General features: G+C 46.1%; 2 protein-coding genes across 6 annotated transcripts in view; one reads left to right on the forward strand and one right to left on the reverse strand.

Annotated features, from left to right (window-relative positions):
* The first annotated feature begins 248 nt into the window (after positions 1-248).
* On the forward strand, positions 249-14,787 carry GDE1 (glycerophosphodiester phosphodiesterase 1). 4 transcript variants are annotated; one of them, XM_038763468.1, is made up of 6 exons: positions 249-588; positions 7,531-7,706; positions 8,779-8,884; positions 10,115-10,207; positions 10,846-11,057; positions 12,927-14,787. In XM_038763468.1, the coding sequence occupies exons 1-6, from the start codon at positions 325-327 to the stop codon at positions 13,072-13,074; spliced, it is 999 nt and encodes a 332-aa protein (XP_038619396.1). In that variant the 5' UTR covers positions 249-324; the 3' UTR covers positions 13,075-14,787. The 4 variants fall into 4 exon arrangements, with proteins under 4 accessions (XP_038619396.1, XP_038619397.1, XP_038619399.1 ...); XM_038763469.1 differs by having other exon boundaries at positions 249-411; positions 12,927-13,074; XM_038763471.1 differs by having other exon boundaries at positions 365-411; positions 7,535-7,706; positions 12,927-13,074.
* A 3,800-nt stretch (positions 14,788-18,587) lies between these two features.
* Positions 18,588-24,335, reverse strand: part of TMC5 (transmembrane channel like 5) — a 47,759-nt gene continuing 42,011 nt past the window's right edge. The window contains exons 20-22 of one of the 2 annotated variants that reach the window (XM_038763047.1): positions 22,919-23,020; positions 21,192-21,231; positions 18,588-18,979 (exon numbers count right to left, since the gene is read on the reverse strand). In XM_038763047.1, coding sequence (XP_038618975.1) covers positions 18,855-18,979; positions 21,192-21,231; positions 22,919-23,020 — 267 coding nt within the window. In that variant the 3' untranslated portion in view covers positions 18,588-18,854. The remainder of the gene's footprint in view (positions 18,980-21,191; positions 21,232-22,918; positions 23,021-24,335) is intronic. The other variant, XM_038763048.1, reaches the window with a different exon arrangement.

A 24,335-nucleotide genomic window follows, 5' to 3' on the forward strand; every position in this document is an offset into this window, starting at 1 on the left:
GAGGGAATGAACGAACGAAAGGACGAACGAATGAACGAACAACCGCCATCCTTATCACGATGACGGTTATTCCAAGCCCAGCGCGTCACGGCGCTCCCCGCGGCCCCGTTGCTGATTGGTGGGCTGGCGGGCGGGCTGGGCGCTGATTGGCCGGCTTGTGTGTGGGGGGCGGGGCTCCCGTCCGTCCGTGCCCACGCCGGGCATTGTGCGGCGCTGTGACGTCACCGGGCGGGGTGGGCGGCCGGGGCCTGAGGAGGAGGAGGCGGCCTGAGGCGGCCTGAGGAGGGCCGAGGGCCGGTCCGATCCGGTCCGATCCGGTCCGTGATGCTGTGCCCGTGGGAGGAGGAGGGCGGTCTGGTGGGCCCGTTCTGGTTGCTGGTGTTGTCGGTGTCGGTGGTGCTCCGCAGCCCGGTGAGCGGCTGCCTCCTGGCCTGCGCCGCCTCCCTGGCGCTGCGCGCCCTGAGCTTCGCGCCGGTGGCCCCGCGCCGGGCCCTCAGGGTGCTCAGGCCCCGCGGCCGCGTCTCCGCCATCGCGCACCGCGGCGGCGGCCACGACGCCCCGGAGAACACGCTGGCCGCCATCCGACAGGTCGGAGCCAACACCCCCCCCCCCGCCACAGCCCCCACAGCCCTCACAGCCGCAACCCGGGGACGACACCTCAACCCCTCACCATGTGCCAGGCGCTCTGCCCAGCCCGGGGGTGGGTACAGGCCCGGTCCCACGTAATAACAATTGTAGTATGTGCTAAGCGCCTACTATGTGCCAGGCACTGTTCTGAACGCCGGGGTGGGTACAAGCGCGTTGAGTTGGGCACAGGCCCTGTCCCAGGTAATGACAATTAGAGTATGTGTTAAGCGCCTACCATGTGCCAAGCACTGTTCTGAACAGCGCATTGAGTCGGGCACAGTCCCTATCCCACGTAATAACAATTATAGTATGTGTTAAGGGCTTGCTTTGTGCGAAACACTGTTCAGAACGATGGGGTGGATACAAGCGCATTGAGTTGGGCACAGTCCCTGTCCCACGTAATAACAATTATAGTATGTGTTAAGCGCTTACCATGTGCCAAGCACTGTTCTGAACAATATGGGGTGGATACAAGCGCATTGGGTTGGGCACAGTCCCTGTCCCACATAATAACAATTATAGTATGTGTTAAGCGCCTACTATGTGCCAAGCACTGTTCTGAACGCCGGGGTGGATACAAGCGCATTGAGTTGGGCACAGGCCCTGTCCCACGTAACAACAATGATAGTATGTGCTAAGCGCCTACTATGTGCCAAGCACCGTTCTGAGCGATGGGGTGGATACAAGCGCATTGAGTTGGGCACAGTCCTTGTCCCACGTAATAACAATTATAGTTTGTGTTAAGCGCCTACCGTGTGCCGAGCACTGTTCTGAACAGCGCATTGAGTTGGGCACAGTCCCTGTCCCACGTAATAACAATTATAGTATGTGTTAAGTGCTTACTGTGTGCCGAGCACTGTTCTGAACAGCGCATTGAGTTGGGCACAGTCCCTGTCCCACGTAATAACAATTATAGTGTGTGTTAAGCGCCTACTATGTGCCAAGCACTGTTCTGAACAATGGGGTGGGTACAAGCGCATTGAGTTGGGCACAGTCCCTGTCCCACATAATAACAATTGTAGTGTTTGTTAAGCTCTTACTATGTGCTAGGCACTGTTCTGAACGATGGGGTGGATACAAGCGCATTGAGTTGGGCACAGGCCCTGTCCCACATAATAACAATTATAGTATGTGTTAAGCGCTTACCGTGTGCCAAGCACTGTTCTGAACGCTGGGGTGGATCCAAGCGCATTGAGTTGGGCACAGTCCCTGTCCCACGTAATAACAATTATAGTGTGTGTTAAGCGCCTACTATGTGCCAAGCACTGTTCTGAACGCCGGGGTGGATACAAGCGCATTGAGTTGGGCACAGTCCCTGTCCCACAGAATAACAATTATAGTATGTGTTAAGCACCTACTATGTGCCAAGCACTGTTCTGAACGCCAGGGTGGATACAAGCGCATTGAGTTGGGCACAGGCCCTGTCCCACAGAATAACAATCATAGTAGGTGTTAAGCGCTTACTGTGTGCCAAGCACTGTTCTGAACAGCGCATTGAGTTGGGCACCGTCCCTGTCCCACGTAATAACAATTGTAGTGTTTGTTGAGCGCTTACTATGTGGTAAGCACTGTTCAGAACGCTGGGGTGGATCCAAGCGCATTGAGTTGGGCACAGGCCCTGTCCCACATAATAACAATTATAGTATGTGTTAAGTGCTTACTGTGTGCCAAGCACTGTTCTGAACAGCGCATTGAGTTGGGCACAGTCCCTGTCCCACGTAATAACAATTATAGTATGTGTTAAGCACTTACTGTGTGCCAAGCACTGTTCTGAACAGCGCATTGAGTTGGGCACAGTCTCTGTCCCACATAATAACAATTGTAGTGTTAAGAGCTTACTATGTGCTAGGCACCGTTCTGAACGCTGGGGTGGATACAAGCGCATTGAGTTGGGCACAGGCCCTGTCCCACGTAATAACAATTGTAGTGTTTGTTAAGCGATTACTATGTGCTAAGCACTTTTCTGAACGCTGGGGTGGATCCAAGCGCATTGAGTTGGGCACAGACTCTGTCCCACGTAATAACAATTATAGTGTGTGCTAAGTGCTTACTGTGTGCCATGCACTGTTCTGAACAGTGCTGAACAGCGCATTGAGTTGGGCACAGGCCCTGTCCCACATAATAATAGCAATTATAGTATGTGTTAAGCGCTTGCTATGTGCCAGGCACTGTTTTGAACAGTGCTGAACAGCGCATTGAGTTGGGCACAGTCCCTGTCCCACGTAATAACAATTATAGTATGTGTTCAGCGCTTACTATGTGCCAAGCACTGTTCTGAACGATGGGGTGGATACAAGCTCATTGAGTTGGGCACAGTCCCTGTCCCACGTAATAACAATTATAGTATGTGTTAAGCGCTTACCGTGTGCCGAGCACTGTTCTAACAGCGCATTGAGTTGGGCACAGTCCCTGTCCCACGTAATAACAATTGTAGTGTTTGTTAAGCTCTTACTATGTGCTAGCCATTGTTCTGAACGATGGGGTGGATTCAGGCGCATTGAGTTGGGCACAGTCCTTGTCCCACGTAATAACAATTATAGTATGTGTTAAGCGCTTACCATGTGCCAAGCACTGTTCAGAACAATGGGGTGGATACAAGCGCATTGAGTTGGGCACAGTCCCTGTCCCACGTAATAACAATTATAGTGTGTGTTAAGCGCCTACCGTGTGCCAAGCACTGTTCTGAACAGTGCTGAACAGCGCATTGAGTTGGGCACAGTCCCTGTCCCACGTAATGACAATTATAGTATGTGTTAAGAGCTTACCGTGTGCCAAGCACTGTTCTGAACAGTGCTGAACAGCGCATTGAGTTGGGCACAGTCCCTGTCCCACATAATAACCATTGTAGTATTTGTTAAGCGCTTACCATGTGCCAAGCACTGTTGTGAGCCCTGGAGTGGATACAGGCAAATTGGGTTGGGCACAGGCCCTGTCCCACGTAATAACAATTATAGTATGTGTTAAGCGCTTACCGTGTGCCAAGCACTGTTCTGAACGATGGGGTGGATACAAGCGCATTGAGTTGGGCACAGTCCCTGTCCCACGTAATAACGATTATAATATGTGTTAAGCGCTTGCTATGTGCCAAGCACTATTCTGAACAGTGCTGAACAGCGCATTGAGTTGGGCACAGTCCCTGTCCCACATAATAACAATTGTAGTATTTGTTAAGCGCTTACTATGGGCTAAGTGCTGTACTCAGTCCGGGGGTGGATACAGGCAAATTGGGTTGGGCGCAGTCCCTGTCCCGCATAATAACAATTATAGTATGTGTTAAGCGCTTACTATGTGCTAAGCGCTTTACTCAGCCCTGGGGTGGATACAGGCAAATTGGGTAGGGCACAGTCCCTGTCCCATATAATAATAATGATAATGTTGGTATTTGTTAAGCGCTTACTACGTGCCAAGCACTGTTCTGAGCGCTGGGGTTGATACAAGCAAATTGGGTTGGGCACAGTCCCTGTCCCACATAATAACTATTATAGTAGTTGTTAAGCACTTACTATGTGCCAAGCACTGTTCTGAGCGCTGGGGTGGATACAGTCCCACATAATAATAATAATTGTAGTATTTGTTAAGCGCTTACTATGTGACAAGCACTGTACTCAGCCCGGGGGTGGATACGAGCAAATTGGGTTGGGCACAGTCCCTGTCCCACATAATAACAATTATAGTATTTGTTAAGTGTTTAACTACCTGCCAAGCACTGTTCTGAGCACTGGGGTATTTACAAGGTAATCAAATGTCCCACATGGGGCTCACAGTCTTAATCCCCATTTTACAGATGAGGTAATAATAGTAATAATGATGATGGTCTTTGTTAAGCACTTACTGTGCGCCAGGCACTGTACTAAGCCCTGGGGTGGATACAAGCAAATTGGGCTGGGCACAGTCCCTGTCCCACATAATTATAATTACAGTGTTTGTTAAGCGCTTACTATGTGCCGAGCACTGTTCTGAGCGCTGGGGTTGATCCAAGGTACTCAGATGGCCCTCTGAGACTTTTCAGGATCCATGATCTTGGGATCTTCTGTTTTTCCAATGCTAAAGGGCATAACAGATTCTCATGAGCCTCCAGCCACCTTTTCATTGCTCAGAAGTCATGAATTGGAGAGGAAAGTGCTTTGGTCTCTGCGTTTATAGGTCTCTCCGGGGCTTTAAACCTGCTTCTTTTCACTTTTCTTACATATTCAAGATGGAAGTGGTGAGAAGCCACTGTCTTTACGCGGGCTCTGCAAGTGTCGTACATTTTCTTCGGTTAAAGACAGATCTCAAAATACCCTGAGGACTTGGATGAGGAGATTTTAAATAATCTGGAGCATGCAAAAAATAAAGAATAACTAGAATAAATAGCAGGCTGGCCTATTACAATGTCATTTTCAATAACACAAGTGTCATTCTTTTGTATTTATGACATGACTTGTCTGAAAGTATCCCCAAAAGCCATGGAACTAAGGTAGGACTGAGTAGGCCGCCTGTAATGCTAGGAGAAAATGTTTATAGTTCATAAAACTTAATTGTAATGCAAACAGTATAAGGTAGACACCCCAGTATTGTGAAATGTGAGGACATTCTGATTGGCCGTGGTTTTTGACAGGTGCAATAATAATATTTTTAAGCCCTTTAGCAATGTGAGTGGCAGTCATAAGAGGAAGCCGGAGGTGATGATTTCGTTGTTTGGAATGATAATTAATACCATCAGCTCATAGCAGGGCTGATAGGTTTCTGGAAGAGGAGGAATTTGAGGAGGCTGTAAATGATGAGGAGCAGAGGTCAGGTGACCCAGCTCTGCCATTTGCCTGCTGTGTGTGGCCTTGAGCAAGTCATTTACCCTCCCCGGGCACCCATTTCTTCATCAGTAAGTTGGGGGTAGACTGTTGTTCTCCTTTTTCCTTAGATTATACATCCCATGTCAGGCAGGGATGTGTCTAATCTGATTGTCTTGCATTTACTCCAGCACTTAGTACAATGCTTGATGTGTAAGTGCTTAATAAATGTCATCATAATATCATTGTAATTTTGAGGAAGGTGTTTTGATAGTTGTGCAATAGGCATTCCTGGCATTTGTGTATTCCAAACAATGCTATGAAAAATCCACTACATTTTAACACTGCTCAATTCAATTCAAAGAAAAAGTAAAATCTATGAAGAATGTACTAGGTGGTAGGTAGTGCCCAATTGCTTCTAGTTGCTCAAAGGAAGTTAAAGTATTATCTTGCTGAATTTGCAGAAATCAACAGCCCTTAGTCACTGTTGTGCCACTTCCTGAATAGGTAGCTTCAAGCAACATTTTCCTCAGGGGCAAAAAGTATCTGGTTTTTGGAGCTCTTCCATACCATGACACAAAGCAAATCAACCTCTGGTACACTGCCCATGGTCCCAAGGGAGTTTGGGTATCATTCTTATTTTCATCACTAACATTTATTAAGCACTTACGTCATCCAGAGCACTGACTTACGTCATCCAAAGCACTGAACTAAGTGCTGGGGTGATTATAATCAAGTCAATGAAAACACAGTCCCTGGCCTATGGTAGGCTCTCATTCTAAGTTGGAGGACAGGCACATAGAACATCAAGTATATAGTCCGAACAACAAGAAAAGCAAGTTAAAATTCAGCATCCTAAAATATTGAGAGTAAAACATGAGAGGGTAGTCTTTGGTTGCCTCACTGTTTCAAGCAAACAGTTCTTGTTGAGGAAACTGCTTCATACTTCTTTGGGCCCTATGCTTCCCTAAGGAGAGCTGGTGTTTATTGTGTCAGAAAGGAGGGAGAGAGGCTGCAGAAGGATTGGTGTTTGGCGGGGGGCGGGGGTCCCAGCCAATTTCTGCCCACCCTACAAACTTGCAGTAGTGAGCTGGAGGAGGGAGGGAGCTTCCCGAGTTATTTTTATTGCACTGGACTCATCCAGGAGAAGGGAATGCTAGGAAAGTGCCAATGAAGGCATATACGTAGGAGCACAGCACCCATTTCCCTGTATGCCCTGGCAAGGTCATGTACAGTATGGTCCTGAAGCCCCCAAATGACTAGTTCTGCTAGCGTCCTAGATTTTGCAGGTGCCAGGTGATCAAGAGGGGGATCTTCCTCACATTTTTCGAGGGATGCCGAAGCCAGAATGTAGTCTGAAAATCTTCTATAAAGCTAAGGTGCGTGCAAATAAGTACTGCCGACAAGAGTGGCAGTCGTGGTACACGTGAATTGCAGTATATTCACATAGCGACATTTGGCAAAGGAGTGCCAATAGGTTACTTGTTTTTTTTAAAAAGGAAAATTTCCAAGTGAAAATCGTATTGCACATGATTAGAACCGATGGAAGTACTCAGTTATGCGTAATGGTTAAAACGCAAAATAGGATGACAGGGTGTTTCTTTGCCTCCACAGTTGAGGTAAAGTGGTTAGAATTTGTAAAGAAAAGCTGCAGGCACTTAGCTAGGAAACCAGTTCCAGAGGACAGGAGCCCGATGGGCTCTTCCTACCCATCCTTCTCTCCTCTGGCCACAGCTACGACACAAGCCCCTTCGCTGCGGGAACAGAACAGTGAGTGGAGGTGCTAAATGGAGGAGAAAAAGACGGGAAACTGGCAGAGAGTATTCAGGATGGATATTGTGGGGGCCGAGCAAGAAGCAGTGGCATAATGTAAACTCACCTTTTCCCTTCACTCCTTATACACTTCTGGGATTTGTTTTGGTTCACAAGAGATAGATTTTAGAAGGTAAGTCCCTTCTAGAAGTTTGGTAGCTGGCAGCGTCCAAAACTAATTTTCACTTGTGTATTTTTTCCCAGCACTTAATACGGTGCCCTGCAGTAGGTACTTAATACATACCAATACGACAGCTTCTAGATCCTGCCCTGCCGAGCGAACTCTGTGGCCAGTTGACATTAACACTCTCGTGTTTTTTTTAAGGCAGCTCAGAATGGAGCAACAGGCGTGGAACTGGACATTGAATTCACTTCAGACGGGGTTCCAGTCTTAATGCACGACGACACAGTAGACAGGACTACCGATGGATCTGGGCGTTTGAGCGATCTGACTTTTGCTGAAATTAGGAAACTCAATCCAGCTGCAAATCACAGATTACGGTAAGCGGCCTTGTTCCCCCGGAACATGGCGTTCTCCTTCTTAACTTGATTTGCTGTTGAGCATGATGATTTACGGGTTGAAAATGGCTGATCACCAGTAGCACCCTCCACAATCGTCAATCTGGAAAGGGACCTGCGACACGTTATCAGCATCACCAGTGGTATTGATTGAGTGCTCACTGTGTGCAGGGGACGGTACTGAGCACTTGGATGAGTACAATCCAAAGAATTGGTTAATGTTCCCTGTCTGCAGTGAGCTTTCAGCCTACAGAGGGAGACAAACATTAATATAAATAAATAATGTATAATATCTCATTTATAGATGTGCACATAGGTGCTGTAGGGAAAATAGCAAATGCCCAAAGGTCACAGATCCAAGGGCAAAGACCTTATCAAGTCCAGAGAGGCAGTGTGATCTAGGGGGAAGACCCTGAGGCTGTGAGTCAGGTGATCTGTCATCTAATCCTAGCCCTGCCACTGGCCTGATAACTTGTCAGAAGTCAGCCAAACAATGGTATTTATTAACCTCTTGGTGCTTAGTTTCCTCAACTGTAAAATAAATAGATTTATCAGCGCCTCTCTCCCAAACAAGATTATTGTACATTTTTCATTTGTGATTCATTATGTTCCCCAGATGGTTTCCTGCCACTTTTTTCCAAGAGTAGTCATTCCTTTCGCTTATGTTTGTGGACATAGTTTTTCCTTATTAACTTCCACTACCCTTATCCCTAATTCACATCATTTTGTTTCCTCCTGCCCATTATGCCCACATAGCAAGACGATATGAATTTCCAGTCCATATCTCCAAAGCGCTAACCCTACCTAACTGGATGTCCTTATTAGGTGTAGTGAAAATACTCTTTCCAGCCTACAAATTACTAAGAAAAATGTTAAGTAGAACTGACCCAAATCTGTCCATGATGAAAGAATGGTTTGGAGGAGTATCATTAAAGAGAATTTGAGCCATTTATAGCTTCTCTTTGAATATTCATATTTGATTCATTTGCAAAAAAGTCTTTTTCTTTTTTCCGTTTCTTACCGTTCCCTTCAACTTCTTCCCTCTGTTCTTTAGGAATAAGTTCCCAGATGAAAAAATACCTACTCTGAGAGAAGCAGTTGTGGAATCCTTAAATCATAACCTCACAATCTACTTTGATGTCAAAGGCCATGCAAATATGGTACAGTTATGACATAAAATATATGGACTTGTTGCCACAGGCGTCTTTTTAAACCATCAATCACTTCTAAAATAATTCTACCTAGAGATTTTATTTTGATAAACTTGTGTCCTTTAATACTTTCTCTTTGATTTCCTTTTTTGGACAGCGTGAATGCCTGTTGATTAGCAGTTGGCGTACAAAGTGAGGTTCTGGCTAATTGGATATTGTAAGATTTCAGCCACACACCAATTTCTCTATTACCCTAAGACTACACCCAAGCCCCAAGTCATACCTTGTCAAGTTACTTCTAAAGATGCCCCTTTTTAGCAACATTAAGTATTTAGTAACCGTTAGTTTGATCTTTCCATATTTTTAAGGGGTTATTATTTAACCCTGTGGAATCACAAGAGGCAAAAGTGTTCTAAATATGTCACCCCTAAATTGTTTACCCTTCTCCTCCATATACTTTGCCTTCAGAACTTGGGGGAACCAAGCTCACTATTGCACTGGTACAGGAATGTATGGTATGAATGGCAGCTTCAGAGGTGCTGTAGAGAGGACATTTCCTATAGAGGCCATGTTCCCTTAATGGCACATTTGCCCGTGGTCCCTTGCATTTTGGGATGAGCAAGGTGACAACAAAGATCCTCCCTAAAACCCCATCTGGCTCAGGGGTGTGGGGCTGTGAGGCTTGGCTGGCTAACCACTCTAGTAACAGCCGCTATAATCCATCGGGACACCTCCCAAAATCAGTCTTTGAATTTAATCCATTAAGGTGACTGCTGAATTACAGTTTGCAAAGTGCTTTGACATCTCTAGTTAAGTAACTCTAGGACAGTGCCAAGAACCAATGACATATTGGAGGAAAAGAACTTATTCAGAACTTGTGGCAAATACTGACCATAATAGTTTTAAAAAGACTTTTAAATAAGTCTAGTATGTTGTGCCCGTCTCTGCAGTAGTGCTGGCTCCACTCTAGGGTTGGGACATTTTGCCTCGCCATTTGCCATGTCTCCGGGGATCCCATGTTTCTGCTTCAAGTTTCTCAATCCCCAAGGAACTTCCTGGGATTGTTCACGTTTTCAAGGGGCATGGGATACCCCCATCCTAGACTGGAGTCCTCGGGCTTAGCTGTAACTAGATTTCAACTCTCTCTTGCCCTTGAATTTCTTTTATATGTGTTGTAAACCTTCCAGAGTAATTTGACATGTATAACTATTGTAATGTTTTAATTTTTCTTGCTTACAGGCTTCTGATGCTCTGAAACGTATGTACATGGAGTTTCCTAAATTGTACAACAGCAGTATCGTCTGCTCTTTCTCACCAGGAGTTATCTATAAGGTGAAATGGGATTATCTGTACTATCCGGAGAATAGCGTGAGAACATTTAGCCCCTTCGCATAAAATAACCCTTTGAGAGGGAAGATTTTTTTTTTTTGTTTTGCTTTCTGTCAATCAGTCCCTACTTTAAAATTGCAGACCCAACTATTTAATAGCCTTTTGATCTATTCCCTGGAAAACTTTCACGCGCTCTGGCTATATGGTGCACATTTCAGTAACCTACCTCAAATGAAACTGCCAACTTGGTTTTAAATAAGGACTTTGTCACTCATTTTCTCTCTTAATAATGTGATACGGCATTGCGTGCTTTTCAGTAAACACATTAGAACCAAAGGATTCTGCCTTTAATGGGCTTACAGTATATTCCAATCCTGTTTACACCAAGAAGGGAAAACCAGTCAGCAGGTCTGCTGTCACAGCAGGGCTCATGGGTGCATTAACGGTGGCAGGAAGATAGCAAATACCGAGCACCCGTTGTGTGCAGGGACTGCGCTAAAAAGCATTTCTGGGTCTAAACAGCGATCGAACAGTTAACAGAACATCCAAGCTTAATCGCTACCTCCAAATGTAGAATTTGATGTTATTTAATTGCTGCCATCGTGCTTTGCAGTTTATAACTGTGGGAAACTCTCTTCCAGATGAGGCAAGCGGACCAAAATGTCGTGACTGCTCTAACTCACAGACCTTGGAGTCTCAGTCACTTTGGAGACGGAAAACGACGTTTTGACTCTGTTGGGAAGCATTACATGTATATGATGCTGGACGTGCTTCTGGATTGGAGCTTGCATAACTTCCTGTGGTACCTGTGTGGGATTTCTGCTTTCCTGATGCAAAAGGATTGGATATCTCCGTAAGTGATGGGTCTTTCTTCCGCCGTCGTCCCACTGCACTGCTCCCAGGGAAAAGAGAGGGTTGGCAGGTAGAAGCTGCGTCAGCATTAAGTGGTCATGACTGCAAGGACAGCTCACAAAAGCCTGTGATATGGCAGAAAACCATAGGTCCTGCCTTACGGGTAAAGGCCGATCAAGTTTATGTGGTCTAGTGGATAGAGCATGGGCCTGGGTGTCCGAAAGACCTGGGTTAACAATCGGTGGTATTTATCGAGCGCTTACTGTCTGCACAGCACTGTACTAAGGGTTTGGGAGAGTGCAGCATAACAGAGTCGGTAGACATATTCCCTGCCCACAAGAGGTTTACAGTTTGGAGGGGCAGACATTAATCAAAATAAATAGATTACAGATCCATACCTAGGTGCTGTGAGGCTGAGTGGGGGAGGAGGGGTGAAGAAAGGGAGCAAATCAGGGTGATGCAGAAGGGAGTGGGAGAAGAGGAAATGAGTGCTCAGGGAAGGCCTTTTGAAGATGTGACTTCAATAAGGCTTTGAAGGCGGGAAGAGTAATTGTCTGTCGGATATGAAGAGGGAGGGCATTCCAGGACAGAGGAGGGAAGAGTAATTGTCTGTCGGATATGAAAAGGGAGGGCATTCCAGGCCAGAGGAGGGACGTGAGAGAGGTAGGTTGTGAAATAGATGAGATCAAGGTGTAGTGAGTAGGGTGGCATTAGAGGAATGAAGTGTGTGGGCTGGGTTATAGATGGAGAGCGGTGAGTTGAGGTAGAAGGCAAGGTGATTGAGTTTTTTAAAGCTGATAGGAAGAAGTTTGATATGGAGGTGGATGGGCAACCACTGAAGGTTCTCAAGGAGTGGGGAAATCCTGGCTCTGCCACTTATATGCTGGGTGACCTTGGACAAGTCACTTCATTTCTCTGTGCCTCGGTTACCTCATCTGTAGAATGAAGATTAAGACTGTGAGCCCCATATGGGACATGGACTGTGTTCAACCTGATTAGCTTGCATCTACCCCAGCGCTAAGTACAGGGCCTGGCACCTAAGAAGTCCTTAGCAAATGCCATAAAAATAGTTCAGGTCTTCCACTTTTCTTTCAAAGTATGTTATTTTTGTTAGTCAATCCGTGTTCCCAACTGAGGTGAAGAAGAGAGTGTGTTGCTGCTTCGAAAAATTAATTGAATTTATTGAGCACTCAGCTCTGCACCCAGCAGTGTACTAAATGCTTGGAAGAATACAGCATAGCAGAGTTGGCAAACCTGTTCCCTGTCCAGAAGGAACTTAATGTGTAGAGGGGGAGGCAGACATTAAAATAAATTCGGAATATGTACATAACTGCTGTAGGGCTGAGGGTGGGGTGAATAAAGGGTGCGGCGTGGCTTAGTGGAAAGAGCACCGGTTTGGGAGGTAGAGGTTGTGAGGTTCTAATCCCGGCCCTGCCACTTGTCAGCTGTGTGACTTTGGGCAAGTCACAACTTCTCTGGGCCTCAGTTACCTCATCTGGAAAATGCGGATTAGGACTGTGAGCCCCATGTGGAACAAACTGATAACCCTCTATCTATCCCAGCGCTTAAAACAGTTCTTGGCACATACTATGCACTTAACAAATACCATCATTATTATTATGCAATGCATAAGGGAGCAGGGGAGAGTTAGGAAGTTGCCACCCTTCAGTCATTCATATTTGTGTGCTTGCTGGGTGTAGAGCACTGTACGAAGCACTTTGGTGAGTACAACACACAGTATTCCTTGCCCACAGTGAGCTTACAGTCTAGAGGGCTTTAGGAGCTCTGTGAAAAATGCTGGAGGTTGACCCTTTTGTGGCCCAGTTGCTTTCCTTCATTAACATCCCCTTTCTTTTTCCGCCCCCCTCAGAGCCTATGTGAAGAGGTGGACTTCTAATGGAATTGAAGTAGTTTCTTGGACAGTCAACAGCTTTGAAGAAAAAGCATACCACGAAGTCCATCTTCAGTCTAATTACATCACCGACAGCATGGTGGAAGACTGTGAACCCCATTATTAGGTTGCAGCCAATTTGGGGGGGATTGTCGGGGACCTAATGACCTCCTCAGCCGTGTTAAGGACACCAGCATTTAGGGCCCGGTTCGGGAGGCTCACAGCAGCACTAGAGAAGAGTTGCATTTTAACTTAAAAGCCACCTGCCTCTTTGCCACCTCATTGCAGAGTATGTGTTCGTGTTTGTCTGTCTTTGCCCAACCAAACAGGAAGCGGCGGCGAACATCACAGTTCTCTGTTGACAAGTGGGCCTTCACCTTCTTGTAAACTGGGAAGATGAATGCATGGAATTGCATGATAGTTCAGGCTTAAAACTGATATTTTTTTCAAGGATCACGCTTAAAAATTGACACCAAACTTTAACATTAAACCCTACCTGAAGTGTACGGGGAAAACCCTGATTTGAAATCACACGACTGAAATCATGAGCGATGCATGGAATAGATCATGCCCAGTAAACAATCGGAGACTCTTGGGTGAAACTCAGGACATCATTAGCTTCTCCTGACCATAACTGCCTCTACTACAACAAGAGCATGGCAAAAATGAGTTGTTCTAGTGGATCCTCACACCCAGCAATCACTGGTGTCTTCTTGGAAGTGACTAACAATTCATACAATTAGCGGGAAGCAGCATTGAAGAATTGCTTTCCCTGAAGAGTTCCAAGCCCTTCTTGGCATTGTGTGTTGCTTGGGAAAACAGGATCTTGGGAAGAGTTAAAAAACTTAAAGCTTTCTGGGAGTGTAGTCCAAAGCAGGGTTTAAGGCATACCCACTGGGTGCAGGGTGCTGTAGTAAGCACTTGGGTGAATATAATACAAAATAGTTGGTAGGCAAGCTTACAGTTGGGGGAGTAGATATTAGTATTAATAAATAATTTATAATATATGTAATTTATAGATATGTACATAACTGCTGTGAGGCTGAGGGTGGGGTGAATATCAAATGCCCATCTATGCTACTGAGCATTGACCAAGCCCTAAACATGGAAAATCAGGACTGATTCTGCCCAGTTCCCGGGCCATAGGTGCTGGGATATCTAGTGGATGTCTCCAAAGGGCCACAGATGCTGGGATATCTAGTGGGCACCTCTTAAGGGCCACAGGTGCTGGGATATCTAGTCAACTTTTCTAGGAGTCCAAAGGTGCTGCATTAGCTAGTGGACTTCTCTAAAGGGCCACAGGTGCTGGACTATTGAATAGAATTTTCTAAAGGGCCACAGGTGCTGGGATACTGAATAGCATTTTCTAAAGGGCCACAGGTGCTGGGGCATCTAGCAGATGGCTGTAAAGGGCCACAAGGCACAGGATATCTAGTGGACTTTTCTCTCAGCCCTACACTGTGCCACCAAAAGCCATCCGGTCCATGGGCAGCCACGCTGGACACCCCCAGAGCTGCTGCACTTTGGTCTCAGGATTGTGGTGGAGCAGTGCCTGCCGTAGCCTGAGGTGTTTTCAGCCATTCTGTGTCTGGCCTTATTAGTTCCTGTCTACATTTTCACTAAATGAGAAATCCAGTTAAACAGGAACAAAGCTTGTTCAGATAACTGAACACAATGAAAGTGATTTGGCACAGTATGAGCTCAATTGTGTCGGTGTTCTCAACTTTTTTTTATTGGTTTTTCAAACCAGCCTCCCTAGTTGGTTTTGGATCATTGGCTTTAAACTGTTCATTTCAGTGTTTTTAATAATGTTCAAATAAAGATCTGCAGTAAGGTGAGACTGTTTTGCAATCCTTTCTTCCAAGATGAAAGGGTAGGGTAGCTGGAAATAATTCACCTCCTTTTCTTTGTACAAACTTTCCAGCTGCCACCCTCTCAAGGCCGATAACACCCAGCTCATGACCGTGGGAGGCTGTGTTTGTGTAGAGTTTTTTTGTTAAAGATGGTCTTTACTATGTGCCAGGCCCTGTACTAAGCACTGGGGCAGATACAAGCTACATTTCCACATTAAGGATAATTTGCATCATTGTACTCACCTGTGTCCATGAAAACTGTTTGTTCCAACGAGGGTGCACTGTGCCGTGGCAGAACTGAGGGTTCTACCGGAGGGTGGGTGCCAAGCCAGGAGTAGTCAAGCTTACCCCGCGAACCGTGACCCGTCGTCTTCGGCAGTTCAAGAGCCACCAGCAACCAGATTTAGAGGTAAGTGGGCAGAAGAGCAGCATAAACTGCCTTAATCCTCCTCCCATTTACACCCCTTTAGTGTTAACACTCCACCTTGTAAAAGTGAAGCTGGAAATGGGCAGAGGGTCCAGGAGAGGAGAGCATGTTGAAGGTGAGGTGAAAACCAGCTGTGAGCCTGTGGCTACCATCTAGGCACAGAAATATACATGGGCAAGAGCCCGCATTTGATTGTCCAAAAATTGGCCTGGGACAGTTTCACTGTTCAATTCATTTTTTTCTGTAAACTTTGCTTTTTGGTGACTTAAAACTCAATCCCAACATGACCATTACATGTGCTGTAAGTCCTTGAGTCCTCCTGCTGATCCCCACAACAGCGTTTGACATGCTTTGCTTATCTTCCATGTTAGATGACAATAATAATGGCATTTGTTAAGCACTTACCATGTGCACAGCACTGTTCTAAGTGCTCGGGAGGTTATAATGTGATCAGGTTGTCCCACAGGGCGCTCATAGTGTTCATCCCCATTTTACAGATTAGGTAACAGGCACAGAGAAGTTCAGTGACTTGCCCAAAGTCACACAGCTAATTGGCAAAGCAGTGATTCAAACCCATGACCTCGTACTCCAATGCCCATGCTCTTTCCACTGAGCCACGCTGTTTCTCACCAGCCTGCCCTCCAGGAACTCAAGTTACAGCTTTTTTTTATCAGAATGGTGTAGGAAAATGGAAAGCCATCCCAGAAGCCTTTTTACTCTATTTTAGTGGACTAGGTGATTCCAGTCTGGGATACGGGTTTCTCTTACTGAGCTGTCAGATCCTTACATGGGGCTGCAGTAAGAACTTGAATAGGAGAGAAAATACCAGCTTTGACTACTAGCAGTTGCTTGCTCTTAGCACAGTGCTCTGCTTACAGTAAGCACACAAATACAGTTGATTGATTGCTCACTCTTGCAACTCCAAAAGCCCAGGATTGGGTGGGTGTAGTGCCCTATGAGCTGAAATTCTAATAGAAATTCTGCTTGGGCATTTTCTCAACTGCTTAGGCTCCTGTGCTCCATTTTCACTCCACCAGCTGCTCAGGATCTAATATTTAGAATAGGGGAGAAACTAACTTGGCAGGAGTCTTTTGGGGAGGGGGCTGCCTACAATTGAATGAACAGAAGGAAATACTGTGAATAAAACAACTTTTGGTGCATTGGAAAGGTGCATTACATATGCCAAATAAGCGTGTCACACTCAGCTGAAACTACAGCTATCCAAGTGCTTATATTCCAAACTTCAAGAAAAAGGATGGTCCAGATCATGTTACAGTGTGTTTGAATGGGCTGACTACTTAGTATCATGAAATGAACCTTATTTGGCTAAAATCACAGCATCCTATCAATAGTATTGGAACAGAAAAAGCAGATTTGGCAATGAGGTGCCTTTAATTTCAAATGCTTCTAAAGTTTTAAGCACGGAGTGACAACTGCCTTCAGGTAAGCCTCAGCTGCCTTCCCCTTAGTGGACACAGTAGCACCAAGAAGACAGACACTGATCAGGTATGTGCCTTCATTGGTTATATAGTTCTAAATTCACTGCCCACAGGAACTGCTCAAAATTTGAATTTGTCATCTCGTGATCACTTAGAATAGTTTTTCCTATAGTTTTGTCTATGTTGGAGACTCCTCTTATTTCCCTGAGGCTCTATTCTGAAGTTGAAAACGTCAGCTTTATCAATTGAAAATACAGGTACCAACTGAAGGGGTCCCCAACCAGTGCTAATTGCCCACCACTGGATAGGCAGTTGTCATAGATATTTTAGTAAAGATTTCTGTACACACACTGTATCTGTCTCCCCTCTAATGCTGGTTTTTCCTAGCAGGGCCCCTCTGATCCAGGGAAGCTTGATAGTCTCTGAGCACCACACCAGTGCCCGCATGGCTCAGTGGAAAGAGCATGGGCTTGGGAGTCAGAGGTCATGGGTTCAAATCCCTGCTCCGCCAATTGTCAGCTGTGTGACCTTGGGCAAGTCACTTAGCTTCTCTGTGCCTCAGTTACCTCATCTGTAAAATGGGGATTAAGACTGTGAGCCCCCCGTGGGACAACCTGATCACCTTGTATCCTCCCCAGCGCTTTGAACTGTGCTTTGCACATGGTAAGCGCTTAACAAATGCCATCATTATTATTACTGTCCTCCCTGGGGCAGAAATCCTCAGCCTTTCTCCCGAAGGCTGGGTCTTGATGGGAGGAGGCCTTCTCCGCCTTCTGGCTGTGTCTCCGCTATCAACTCCTTGCTGGTTCCCCACTGGATCCTACTTAGCATGCCTCTGGGCCCTCTTGCCCATGATTGCTTTGGGCCCTCTCAGTTGTTTTGGGGGTATTGGCACAAGCTGGACTGGGCACATTGAGGTGAACTGAAACCTCTTGATATGGGCAAAGGGCAGTCTGCTCTCCCAAATACACCGACTTTCACACACACCCCCATTCTCCAACTGGACAGCCTACCCCAATCATACGTGCAAAGCAGAAAACCATTGGTCCGTCCAGCAAGGCTTCTGGTTTCAAACTTGGCTTTGGAATTATTATTATTATTTTATTACATTTACTAAGCTATTGCTGTGGTCCAGCTCTAGAGAAGACTGAGGATGTTCAGCTCAGTCAGTCACGTGGGACTCAGTCTAAGAAAGAAGGAAAGTAAGTAGCATAGCCCCATTTTGGGATTAGGAAATTGAGGCCCTAAGAGGTTAGGTGAATTGCCAAAATCACACAGCAGGCCAGTGGCAGAGCTGGGATTAGAACCACACTCTCTACTATTTCTTTCTCATCTTAATAAATCCCCACAGAGCACACGACTATCAGAAAGCTGCTGCTTTTCCCTGCCAATCACAGTTTCATATTTGATTGGAAAAATAATAATAATAATGTTGGTATTTGTTAAGCGCTTACTACTTGCCAAGCACTGTTCTAAGTACTGGGGTTAGATACAAGGTAATCAGATTGTCCCACGTGGGCTCACAGTCTAAATCCTCATTATACAGATGAGGGATGAGGCCCAGAGAAGTTAAGTGACTTGCCCAAAGTCACACAGCTGACAAGTGGCGGAGTCAGGATTAGAACTCATGACCTCTGACTCCCAAGACCGTGCTCTTCCCACTAAGCCACGTCCAGCCTAGCTGTTTCCTCAGTCTGCGGGATGGGAGGTATTTTCCAGCTTCATATTGTAATCCAGTTTGGCTTGCTGCCAGTGGAAATCCTCATGACTTAGAAATTGGAAATTTGCAGCCCAGGGTTTAAGGGTCATTTCTTCACCGATGACTCCTTTCTGAGCAGTCTTCTATTATCATTAGTTTCTGTAGCTCCCTGAAACAGAGATAAGAACCAGCTGCAGGGATGAAGGAGGAAAGCTTGCTGTTCTTTGGAATACTGATACTTGTATTTTCCATTAATGTCTGTAATCACTCATTTTTGAATCATTTGCAATGGAGTGCTGGTTTCTGTATCAGAATAGTCTTTATTGGAAGAAAACATTGCTTCACCTCAAGGAAAACTAAACAGATTAATGAAGGTATTAAGAACGGTGTAAAACGTTCCCAGTTTCACTTGGTATCACTGGTTTTTAAATGAGGACCCCATTGGCAAATGGTCCAGATCATCTTTCCGCAGTTCTGAGCTCTCGAGGTTCACGTAAAAAAAGAAGTTGCATTTTTCTGCCTTGTTTCCATTTCTGCCCGTTCCCTGGCCATCATGGCAAGCCTCAGGGCTTCAGAAGGCTCTTCTTCAGGCCTCTCTCTCATAAATCTTGAACCTGTTGGACAAAAAGCACCAATCGTTGTCATTTACCGAGCATGAGTTCTGATTAGAATGCTGTATTGGGTGCTTGTGAAAGTACAATAGAGCTGGCTGACGTGATCACTGTCCTCAAAGAGCTTGCAATCAGCAGGGGAGACGAAAACACAAATATGAACTCCTGGTGGAGAGAAGACATGACTACCAACTCTTGTACTGTGCTCTCCCAAGCGCTTCAGGTAGTACAATAAAAAGTGCTCAATAAATACTATTGAGTGATAAATTACAAGTAGGAGGACGAACAGACTAAAGATTGTGTTCAGAAGACCATGGGGATGTAGGGGAGGGTGATGGCTCCCCTACAGAGAAGCAGCGTGGCTCAGTGGAGAGAGCCCGGGCTTTGGAGTCAGAGGTCGTGGGTTCGAATCCCGGCTCCGCCACGTCTGCTGGGTGACCTCGGGCAAGTCGCTTAACTTCTCTGAACCTCAGTTACCTCATCTGTAAAATGGGGATTGACTGTGAGCCCCCCATGGGACAATCTGATCACATTGTATCCCCCCCAGCGCTTAGAACAGTGCTATGCACATAGTAAGCGCTTAACAAATGCCATCATTATTATTATTATTATGGCTCAAGTGCATAGATGATGCGGAGGTGTTCAAGTGGCAGTAATGGGGGAAATGGTGGGAAAGAGAGATTAATCAGGGAGGGCTTCCTGAAGGAAGAGCACGGGCTTGAGAGTCAGCGATCATGGGTTCTAATCCCGACTCCGCCGCAGCTGTGTGACTTTGGGCAAGTCACTTAACTTCTCTGGGCCCCTGTCCCCTCATCTGTAAAATGGGGATGAAGACTGTGAGCCCCATGAGGGACAACCTGATAACCTTGTTATCTACCCCAGTGCTTAGAACGGTGCTCGGCACATAGTAAGCGCTTAACAAATACCGCCATTATTATTATTATTATTAGGTGTGATTTTAGTAGGGGAGACTAGAGATCTGCCAGATACGAAGGTGGGGGGGAGTGTCCCAGGCAGGAGGGAGGATGTGAGCAGGCGGTCAGTGGGGAGAGAGAGATGAGAGTGAGGCCCAGTGGGTGTGTTAATATAGAGGAGAGAAGCGTGTGGGCTGGGTTGCATTGGGAGAGGAGTAGGTAGTTGGTAGTCATGTCTTCTCTCCACCAGGAATTCATATTTTTGTTTTCGTCTCCCTTGCTGATTGCAAGCTCTTTGAGGGCAGTGATCATGTCTGCTAGCTCTATTGTACTTTGACAAGCACCCAAAACAGTGCGTAGCGGGAAGAATGTTGATTGAACACTTTAAAACCAATGGCAAAGAATTTCTGCTTGATGCAGAGGGAAATGAGAAGGATGCCATATACGCACTGGCACTGCCAACCACCTAGACTGTAAGCTCATTCATTCATTCAGTCGTATTTAGAACAGTGCTTTGCACGTAGTAAGCACTTAACAAATACCATCATCATCATCGTATTTACTGAGCGCTTACTGTGTGTAAGGCACTGTACTAAGCTCTTACCGTTCTAAGGGAACGTGTTTACCAACTCTGTTATATCGTACTCTCCCGGATGCTCAGTCCAGTGCTCTGCCCACGCTAAGCACTCAAATACCATTGATTGACTGCTCATGCTGAAGAAACAAAGATATGAAGACTGTGAGCCCGTTGTTGGGTAGGGACTGTCTTTATATGTTGCCAACTTGTGCTTCCCAAGCGCTTAGTGTAGTGCTCTGCACACAGTAAGTACTCAATAAATACGATTGAATGGATGAATAAATTGTAAAAGAAATTGCAAGACCAGTTAACAAGCGAAACAGTCAACCAGGACTTGTGCCCTCTTGACCAAGCCATTTCCATTTTTGCCCATTTTCAATCTTTAAAAGTGCAATAGGAAAAGCATTTCTAATGCTAATTTTTAATTCTAAGTGCTCAGTACAGTGCTCTGTGCACAGTAAGTGCTCAATAAATATGATTGAATGAAAAATGCTATTGAAGGCTCACATCCCCACCACTACCCCCAGCTGCTTTTAGGTTCACAGGCCCTGGCTCAGGCCCCAGGGCTGAGCACTTCTGGTGTTCTCTCCCAAACTTCACACTCAGTACTCTCCCAGGCGCTTAATACAGTGCTTTGCACACAGCACTCAGTAAATACGTTTGAATGAATGAACTCAGGAAGCACTCAAAAGACAGCACTGATGTTTCCAAGTGGATCACTCACCTCGAGGAAAGTCGGGGTTTTCTCTCATAACACTCAAGTTCTGACACGGTGAAAAGACAAGAAAAAATCAGTATTTCATCACAGTTTGAGAACACTGTACCTCATGTCTTCCTTTTTCCTGATTAGACCCACCAAAGAAGGGGTAGAGGCCCGGCATCTGCCATGGAGGGGGGCCCACAGCTCTGGGTGGGCCTCCCCCAACCTTGGCTAGTAGAAATCACCCTGGGGCGAGGGGAAAGGGAAAATGTCGAAACTACAGCTGTTGACCGGGGGAAGAAATAATAATTATGGTACTGTTAAGCGCTTACTGTGTGCCAAGCACTTCCTAAGCACTAGATAAGATGCAAGTACAGTGCTCTGCACACAGTAAGCGCTCAATAGATACGATTGAATGAACTGAACGAATGAATTCGGACCACGTCCAACCTGATGATGGAGGTCAGCGAGGAGGCTGATGTAGAAATCAAGGTGGGATGGGATAAGTGCTTTGATCAGTGTCTAAGATCTAAATAGGAGGATCTTACCTCCTTCCCTTCCCCACAGCGCCTGTATATATGTATATATGTTTGTACATATTTATTACTCTATTTATTTATTTATTTTACTTGTATATATCTATTCTATTTATTTTATTTTGTTAGTATGTTTGGTTTTGTTTTTTTTTTCTCTGTCTCCCCCTTTTAGACTGTGAGCCCAATGCTGGGTAGGGACTGTCTCTATATGTTGCCAATTTGTACCTCCCAAGCGCTTAGTACAGTGCTCTGCACATAGTAAGCGCTCAATAAATATGATTGATGATTGATTGATTAAATAGGAGTAGTCCCTCTCAGCAGATCGTCTTCTTCTAGCCTCAGTTTCTCTCGAGTTGGGGCAGCATCGGGAGTGCCGGCCCCTGAACCTGTTTGCTGAGCTAGATATGAAGACTGGAGCTCCATTCCTTGCTTCACCACAGACCCGCTGGGTGACTCATTGTAGGCACTTGGGCCTGCCCTTGTTAGTGGTCTACTGTTCTGCACAGAGCAAAGCGGTCAATGTCCTGTGAAAATGGTCGCAGGGATATTGGAAGTACAAATGAGTTAGAGGTCTATGTGCTGTGCAGCTTTTGGAGGAAAGACTCTATGGCGAGTGATGAAAAGATCTTTTTCTCGAGAAGCAGTGAGACCTAGTGGAAAGATCACAGGCCTGGGGGTCAAGAGAGCTGGGTTCTAATCCCGGATAATAATAATAATAATAATAATGGCATTTATTAAGCACTTACTATGTGCAAAGCACTGTTCTAAACATTGGAGAGGTAATAAGGTGATCAGGTTGTCCCACGAGAGGCTCACAGTCTTAATCTCCATTTTACAGATGACGTAACTGAGGCACAGAGAAGTTAAGTGACTTGCCCAAAGTCACACAGTTGACAATTGGTGGAGCCGGGATTTGAACCCGACCTCTGACTCCAAACCCCGGGCTCTTTCCATTGAGCCACGCTGCTTCTCTTGTCGCAGATGCACCTCTTGCCTGTCGTGTAACCTTGGGAAGTCATTTGACTGGGTCTCAGTTTTCTCATCTGTAAAATGGGGATTAAATGCCCGTTCTCCCTTACCCTTGGACTGCAAGTAAATCCTGTGTGGAATGGAGACTATTTGATCTGACTGTACTGTTCTACCTCAGTGCTTAGCACCTTGGTTTGGCACTTGAGTAAACACAACAAATATCACAGTTACAACTGTCATTGTTACCAGAGTTGGGGTGCTTCTTGCCATGTCTGTCCCTTCATACGGAGCGGCAGCGTTCACATCAGAATTCAGCGGGGTTAGCTTCGAGAAGGAAGACAACATCCCCTGTGGAGGAGAAAACCATGCCAAGCTAGAGTTAATACGGCCGAGACTTCCGCTTTTATGCCCCGGGTGATGCAATCTGGCCTTGCAGAGGGTGCTGCCGGAAAAATTGCTTCCTCTATTAAGTCAATCAATCAATCAATTGTATTTATTGAACGCTTACTGTGTGCAGAGCACTGTACTAAGCGCTTGGGAAGTCCAAGTCGGCAACACATAGAGACAGTCCCTAACCAACAGCGGGCTCACAGTCTAGAAGAGGGAGACAGAGAACAAAACCAAACATACTAACACAATAAAATAAATAGAATAGATATGTACAAGTAAGATAGCTGGCGGAGCCGGGATTTGAACCCGTGACCTCTGACTCCAAAGCCCGGGCTCTTTTCCACTGAGCCACGCTGCTTCTCTGTGCAATGGCACAGAGACGGTGAGACAGCAGCCGCGAGATGCCTCGACTTCTCTCCCCCGTCCCAGAGCCACCAGGACTCCCGACCCAAGTCCTCACTAGATGCAAGATAATCGGGTTGGACACAGAACCTGTCCCGCATAGGACTCTCAGACTTAATCCCCATGTTCCAGATGAGGTAACTGAGGCACAGAGAAGTGAAGTGACTTGCCCGCGGTCACCAAGTAGCCCAGAGGTGGAGCCAGGATTAGAACCCAGGTTCAGAGAAATGTTACAGCTGCTCCTTCTAGAGTGCACTGCTGTCAGAGGCTTGCCTCTCGACTCCACGCGTGGATTTTGGGGTCACGGATGGATTTGGGGCCACTGATTTGCCTGTCACTTTCTACATCATTCATCTCCGCAATCGACATTAAGCAGCCAGCCCACGGCTTCCCCAGAACTCTAGCTTCCAGTTGTCTCTGAGGCTCAAGGAAACCAGCCCCACACGGTAACCAGCCCCTCACGATGGTGGACTTGCACCTTTCAAGGGGCGGGAAGTCTGGCTCTTCGTCCCGACCCGGGGTGCCAACTACATGGGGAATGTGGGTCTCCCGCCATTATTTTCTCCCTCCATGAGGGTAATGATGCTATTTCTTAAGCTCTAAGTGCCAAGCACTGCATTAAAGGCTGACATGGATACAAGATACTCGGTTTGAACTTGGTCCCCGTCCCATCCAAAGCTCGCGACTTAAGAGGGAGCGAGAAAGCAAATTTCAGCTCTGCTTCACAGATGAGGAAACTGAGGCACAGAGGATACGTGACCTGCCCAGGGTCACCAAGCAGGAAAGTGGCAGAGCCAGGACCAGATTACACATCTCCTAACTCAGTCCCGCACTCTTTCCACTACCTTTAACAAATGCCATAATTATGATT

Source organism: Tachyglossus aculeatus, chromosome 21, assembly GCF_015852505.1.
Source record: "Tachyglossus aculeatus isolate mTacAcu1 chromosome 21, mTacAcu1.pri, whole genome shotgun sequence".
Taxonomy (NCBI): Eukaryota; Metazoa; Chordata; class Mammalia; order Monotremata; family Tachyglossidae; genus Tachyglossus; species Tachyglossus aculeatus.